At 43.1% G+C, this 7,555-nt stretch overlaps 1 protein-coding gene and 1 pseudogene across 1 annotated transcript in view; both read left to right on the top strand.

Moving 5' to 3' along the window:
* VPS33A (vacuolar protein sorting 33 homolog A (S. cerevisiae)) overlaps positions 1 to 5,416 on the top strand; it is a 31,183-nt gene extending 25,767 nt beyond the window's left edge. Inside the window, exons 12-13 of the mRNA XM_010841329.1 lie at positions 2,790 to 2,958; positions 3,473 to 5,416. Of these exons, the coding sequence (XP_010839631.1) occupies positions 2,790 to 2,958; positions 3,473 to 3,654 (351 nt within the window). The 3' untranslated portion in view covers positions 3,655 to 5,416. The remainder of the gene's footprint in view (positions 1 to 2,789; positions 2,959 to 3,472) is intronic.
* LOC104989600 lies at positions 1,803 to 2,429 on the top strand (annotated as a pseudogene).
* Positions 5,417 to 7,555: the final 2,139 nt, after the last annotated feature.

The raw sequence follows: 7,555 nt of genomic DNA on the forward strand, positions 1-7,555 counted from the left end.
TCACTCTCCTCTTTCACTTTCATCAAGAGGCTCTTTAGTTCTTCTTCACTTTCTGCCATAAGGGTGGTGTCATTTGCATATCTGAAGTTATTGATATTTCTCCCAGAAATCTTGATTCCAGCTTGTGCTTCATCCAGCCCAGCGTTTCTCATGATGTACTCTGCATATAAGTTAAATAAGCAGGGTGACAATACACAGCCTTGACGTATTCCTGTCCCTATTTGGAACCAGTCTGTTGTTCCATGTCCAGTTCTAACTGTTGCTTCTGGACCTGTATATAGGTTTCTCAAGAGGCAGGTCAGGTGGTCTGGTATTCCCATCTCTTCCAGAATTTTCCACAGTTTATTGTGATCCACACAGTCAAAGGCTTTGGCGTAGTCAATAAAGGAGAAATAGATGTTTTTCTGGAACTCTCTTGCTTTTTCCATGATCCAGCGGATGTTGGCAATTTGATCTCTGGTTCCTCTGCCTTTTCTAAAACCAGGTTGAACATCTGGAAGTTCACGGTTCACATATTGCTGAAGCCTGGCTTGGAGAATTTTGAGCTTTACTAGCATGTGAGATGAGTGCAGTTGTGCAGTAGTTTGAACATTCTTTGGCATTGCCTTTCTTTGGGATTGGAATGACAGCCATAATTCCCGTGTTGTACAGTGTAAATGATGTATTAGTTTGGCTCTTCACTGCCCTGACCAGCCTGTACCTACCTCACCCACCCACCTCTTACCCTCTCAGCACTCAGGTTCTTACTTCCCCGAGAAGGGACGAAACGTGTGCTTCCTGCAGTGCAAGTACAGAGTCTTAATCCATGGATCACCAGGGAGGTCCCCTCCTTCATTCATTTATATATGTATTTGACTGCATTAGGTCTCAGTTGCTGCCTGTGGGATCTTTTACTATGACGTGTGGGTTTAGCTGCCCTGCAGCGTGTGAGATCTTAGTTCCCCAACTAGGAAATCGAACTTGTATCCGCTGCATTGGGAGGTGGATTCCTAACCACTGGACCACCAGAGAAGTCCCCCCCTCCTTCATTCTTTTAACTTCTTTTTAATTGCACCATAGTGGTTTTCAGTTATATCTTGTTTTATGATTTATTAGAAATTCAAGTCATTTGCAGTCTTTCACTAGTTCATTCAGTGTTGCATTAATATGTTTGTGCTTTGGTCTTTTCTCCTCTGGAGCACAAGCCCCTTTGTGGGATAAATGCCTGAAAGTAGAATTGACAGGTCCAAGGGTTCTGTTTCTCGGCTAGAGAGTTCCACTTTACTTGCCAAGAAGTTTCTTGCCAAACCAAGTAACAACTTTCCATCTTCAGTTCCTAGAGATGCTTTGAGTGGCTTTTGAAGGTTTGAGTCGAAAGTGCACCTTTGGATGGAATAGTATGGAAACGTGTACATTACCATGTGTTAAATACATAGGCAGTGGGAATTTGCTGTGTGACGCACGGAGCTCAAATCCAATGCTCTGTGACAAACTAGAGGGGTGGGATGGGGTAGGAGGGAGGCTCAAGAGGGAGGGGATGTATGTATACCTATCCAGGTGGTGCTAGTGGTAAAGAACCCGTCTGCAGATGCAGGAGACTTGGGTTTGATCCCTAGGTCAGGAAGATCCCCTGGAGGAAGAAATGGTAACGCACTCCAGTATTTTTGCCTGGAACATTCCATGGACAGAGGAGCCTGGTGGGCTCCAGTCCATGAGGTCGCAGAGAGTCAGACTCGACTGCACACATGCACACATGGCTGATTCGTGTTGATGTATGGCAGAAACACAATATTGTAAAGTAATTATCCTCCAATTAAAAGTAAATTACAGCTCTCTTTGCCGCATCTACTGTGAGAATGAAGACCATTCTCAGCAACCAGACTGTCGACATCCCAGAAAATGTCGACATTAACTTGAAGGGACGGACAGTTATTGTGAAGGGCCCCAGAGGCACCCTGCGGAGGGACTTCAATCACATCAATGTAGAACTCAGTCTCCTTGGAAAGAAAAAGAAGAGGCTCCGTGTTGACAAATGGTGGGGAAACAGAAAGGAACTGGCCACTGTTCGCACAGTCTGTAGTCACGTACAGAATATGATCAAGGGTGTTACACCGGGTTTCCGTTACAAGATGAGGTCGGTGTATGCCCACTTCCCCATCAACGTTGTTATTCAGGAGAATGGTTCTCTTGTGGAAATCCGAAATTTTGGGGGTGAAAAATATATACGAAGGGTTTGAATGAGGCCAGGGGTTGCCTGTTCAGTATCTCAAGCCCAGAAAGATGAGTTGATTCTTGAAGGAAATGACATTGAACTTGTGTCAAATTCAGCTGCTTTGATTCAGCAAGCCACCACAGTTAAAAACAAGGATATCAGAAAATTTTTGGATGGTATCTATGTTTCTGAAAAAGGAACAGTTCAGCAGGCTGATAAATAAGATCTCAGTGATCCTGCTGCAGAAACAAGATAGCAGATGGTTCTGTGGACTCAGTTGTGATGTTTTAAAGAGACAATAAAAACTCTTGATTTGAAAAAAAAAAAGTAAATTACAAAAAAGAAGAAGGTGACCCCTTGGCTGCTAAGAACAGAGCCAAGCATGAGTAGACTGGAGAAGAATATTTTGATATTAGAGAAAGATATTTCAATATTGCTGCCAGATATTTCAGCATTGGAGCAAGCTATTTTTAGGGCTTTGTGTTTCTACTTCAAAGCCAAATCAAATAATTTTGCATTACCCCAAAAGCCGCAGTTAGGTGGCTCCACTTCTCTGTCTCTTGCTGTACAAGCTTTTTTCTCTTCAATTATTTAACAGAATCCCACAGACATATCGTACGTATACAGTGGTTACGCTCCGCTCAGTGTGCGACTGGCCCAGCTGCTTTCCCGGCCTGGCTGGCGGAGTATTGAGGAAGTTCTGCGCATCCTCCCAGGGCCCCACTTTGAGGAACGGCAGCCGTTGCCCACAGGACTGCAAAAGAAACGTAAGTCCAGGGCCCGTATCTACAGATACTCATGCGCTGTTTCTGTGGTTTTCGCATATTAACGCACTTGCTTTATACATTTGCAAAGGACTTAGGAGTCAGAGTCCAATATACTGCTGCTGTTAGTTGTGAATTACATTGTAAGCACTGGAGCTCATTACTCCCTTAGGAGTAGCAGATTTCAACCTCTGAGTTGAGGATCTCCTAAGTTAGAAAAAACATTGAGATCAAAATCATGGTTCCTGAGTTTCAAGTGAACTGTCTGTACCAAGACATATACGACTTTTCTTAGGAATGATGCAGTTTTTTTAAGAGGTGGGAAAAGAAGCATCGATAATAAATAGTTCTTCCGTGGCAGTCCAGGGGTTAAGACTCTGTGCATTCCAATGCTGTGGGTGAGGGTTTGATCCCTGGTCAGGAAACTATGATCCCACATGCTGCACAGCCAAAAATAAATACATAATTTTCAAAAATAATGATAATGATTCTTCATTCTGAAATGTTCAAATTTTAGGTCAACCAGGAGAAAACCGAGTCACTCTGATCTTTTTCCTCGGGGGTGTAACCTTTGCTGAAATTGCTGCCCTGCGATTTCTCTCCCAGCTGGAAGATGGAGGTACAGAATATGTCATCGCCACCACTAAACTAATCAACGGGGCCAGCTGGTTAGAGTCACTAATGGAAAAACCTTTCTAGGGCGTTCCAAGTAGACTTACCAATGAACTACAGAATAAACTGCTCCTTTGAAGAAGTTACGGGAATGGCAGTGCAGTTCCATGGAGGAATAACAACAGGAATGCAGAATTTACTTTGGGGTCAGCTTCTTAAATTAGGCTGTTTTCTCCGTTCAGTTTCTCTTTTGTGTTCTTAAATTTTTTAAAGAAGAATGGAAGAGACTCAGCCTGTGTAAAAGAAATCCCAGTTTTTCATGTTCTGAGCCCAGGATCTTCATTAGAGACCTCTGGAAATATATGAAGCGTGGTGGGGATGGATAATCTGTTCAGCCATAAATGGGGCCAGTTCTTAAGAACGCAGGGACCAACCAGGTAAAAATGAAAATAAAAGTGGAAGTCCAACCCCTAATAAACAGTGCTGAATTTCTTGGAGGTGCATCATGCCTAGGGCAGTGGCCAAGTATTAGGGACCTGGGGCTGGTATCTCAAATACCTGAGTTTGAGACTGTTTTTCCTGTCGAACATGGCACCATACATCCAGTGTCACCAGTCTCTATGTTACCTGGTCGTCAGGGCAAGTTTTGGCTCCTTCTGTTTTTGATTCCAGTGCTTCTAAAAAAGCAAAAGGTTTGGAAGAGCTTCTTGCCGAAGAACAGATTTTATGCTGTGATCAGCTGAATTGGTGTGGGTCCCCAACTTATCAAGGGCTTTGTAAAACTCAGCTTTCTGAGAATGTATTTGAAGATGTGTTAGTGCATGTTATTAAGAAATTTCAGTGGTAGATGCCTTCAGTTTTCTTCCCTGCTCATCGTGAGCCCCACCATCCAGCTGGTTCCCCCCCGTAAGCAGTGACAGCTTTGCTTCAGCATGTGGCAGCTCCCCCTCCCAGGTAAGTGCCACACCTGCTGCCCCAGCAGTCTGCAGCCACTCCTTACACAGCCTCCGGTGTTTGTTATGCTAGGAAACACCCAGCTCCCTGGTCTGGTGATGTCATCCCCCTCTGGTGCAGCTTGTTGGTGATCCAGGCATCCAGCTGCTACCTTTCCTGCGGGAGACTGCTAGGCTGTAGAAGGGAAGAGGGAAGGTGCTGGCAGAGAAGTTGGAAGTCTCCCTCCTGCACTGTCCCAGCATCCGAAAGAGTTAAGGCCAAGAAGGGGACTAAATTAATGGTTTTATAGCCCTTGCCCAAGTCTCCAGCAAAATTAGTTGACCCCTCCCCCTTCTTTGCTGGGGTCCAAAGTCAGTGTCCCTCCCCAGGTGTCATTTCTTTTCTTTTTTTTTAAAAATTATTTATTTGGCTCCACTGGGTCTCAGTTGCAGCACTTGGGATCTTCTTTGCTGCAGCATGTGGGATCTAGTTCCCTGACAAGGGATCAAACCCAGGCCCTCTGCATTGAGAGCACAGAGTCTTAGCCAGCGGATCACCAGGGAAGTCCCCTGAGGTGTCATTTCTGTTGTTAATTAGTACCTGTACATGTTTTCGTCTCTAGTGAAATTCTGTTAGCACATGCCATGTTATGAGTGAAGGAGAAATCCTGCATTCAAAAAAAATTTCTTTAATGTAAAAATGAGGGGTAGAAGAGGGAATATTTAAAAGATAAGCTTCTTGTGAATTTGACTTGGCTTTAACATTCAGTATTTGGAAAGGTCTTAAAGAAAGCAATCCCTGTTTTAGGAATCCTTTCTCAACTTCTTGTTAGCCCAGGGAGATTAGTTTATACCTTCCAGCCCCAGTGGCTCTCAGTCTTAGCTGCTGTAGAGAATAAAATGCACCTTGTCCATCAGTGTTTTTGGCTCCTGGGATTCAATTCCAGTCCAGGCAAGTGCCCTTGGCTGGGGTTTTGTCCTGTGAACAGATGCTCAGTTGTGTCTCATGTGTCTGCATTCACTCATGACTCTCCACTCTCTTGCTCTGAGCATAGTTAGGTCAGCTCCTAAAAATGCATTCAGCATAAGACTTCAAAACCTCAATTGCTCCATTTGTATGCAAATAGAAAGTGGGGGATAATTATATATTATACGCCTTTGTGTAAGTTCACTTAATACTTGAAGCAGTCTTTGTCCCAAAGAAGTGTGCCCTTACTGAGAAAACGGGTACGTGAATGGTACATTTATTCTTGGAAAGGGTGGATTGTTTACATCATGTCTGGACTTTTTGTCTAGTTGGATAGACGGTTCTGCAACACCAGCAGTCCTACAAAAAGAAGTCTCCGTAGATAAAGAAGCCTACATAGGCGCTATTTTGTGTCCTTCTGTATACTTTTGAATTGTAGCCAAAAGAGAAATAAGTATTTGAACCCTAGTTTAACTGTGGAGCAAGAGACTAATGGTTAAAGGAGGTTTAAAACAGCGCACTGTAAAGTTTTTCTTGTATATTGGAGTACAGCTGATTAACAATGTTGTGATAGTTTCAGGTGGACAGCAAAGGGACTCAGCCATACATGTATCCATTCTCCCCAAATCCAGGTAACAGCACATTTAATTCTTGAAGAGAACTGGGAAGGGAGATTTCCATGTGTTCAGCCACTGTAGCTCTGTCCTCATGACAAGTGGATTATGATTAATCTGACATGTAGTCTGTCTCTTGTTTTCAGTTGAACTGTTTATATTCAGCAGAGCTGAACTCAAAAAAAAGAAATACTTCTTTAAAAAAAAAATACCAGAACAAACTGAGTGCCTAAAGCAGCCAGTAAGAGGGGCTGTGCTAAGGATGGCAAGGCAGAGAAATACAGACACCGCATAAGACTATGAATGATAAACAGAATGAATTATACTTGAGAACCTTGTATATATTTCAGTCCTATGGTTTAACAATGACATAGTGTAGAAAATAGAGGATGTTTTTTGTCATCCAGCAATCAAAGACAGTACTGTAAAATTTCTCAGACTCTCTTATTTCTAAATGGATGCATGTGAACTTCAAGCTACATAATGTGTCTCAGCTTCAGTTACTCCACTGCGACATTATTTAGTTGCTAAGTCAGGTCTGACTCTTTACGACCCCATGGACTGTAGCCCACTAAGCTCTTCTATCCATGGGCTTTTCCCAGGTAAGAATACTGAAGTGGGCAGCCATTTCCTTCTCCAGGGGTTCTTCCCAACCCAGAGATCAAACCCACGTCTTCTGCAGTGGCAAGTGGATTCTGTACCACTGAGCCACCTGAGAAGGCCACTCCGTTGGTATAAAATACCCCAAATTGGGTGGTGATTAGAGTCTACAAAGGCTGGAACACAAAACTGCCTTAAGATATCCGTATGAAGGATGTGAGAGTTAAAGGGTAACAGAATCAGGTCTATTTTAGTAGCCTTTTGCATGTTATTTTGGTGTGGGATTAGAATATAAATCTCAGCCATACTTGCCTGTGACTCGGCAGGACACAGCCCTCCAGATGACCAGGTCTCTGTGGGGAGTAATTACTCACTGGCTTCCTGCACGCAGCTTGATAATGTTCCGCTCCTGTTTTCAACCCGGCTGCAGCAGGGCAATGATTTGATAATAAGAGATCCTGATCAAATTAGAGAGCCATTTGGCTTCTGGATGAAGATGTTGATAAAAGTGTTGATGTCCATGCTGCCTGTTTTTTTTAAAGGTCAAAACATAGTCTTAACTACAAACTACTACAAAAAACAGGAATGGGGAGCAGCATAAAGTTTGGGCTTTCTTTTCCCTTCATTGTTACATCTGGGAAAGGGTCTGTTCTTTATTGGCTGGAATCCTGACTGGTTCTTTTAACCTTAACATTTGGAGGAGTTGAAATTGGAAGTAGGTACATTGCGAAGGTGTCTATATAATAAGTCTCTAAACTGCAACTCTGAATTAGAATCTAGCACTTGAGAGCTCTTGGTTTTCTGAGCTAGTTCTCACACAAATGCTTGTAATTGCATGTTTTAAGACAAAAAAACTAAAGTTTTTGCTTTAGTTG

Source organism: Bison bison, unplaced genomic scaffold, assembly GCF_000754665.1.
Source record: "Bison bison bison isolate TAMUID 2011002044 unplaced genomic scaffold, Bison_UMD1.0 scf7180017864160, whole genome shotgun sequence".
Classification (NCBI taxonomy): Eukaryota; Metazoa; Chordata; class Mammalia; order Artiodactyla; family Bovidae; genus Bison; species Bison bison.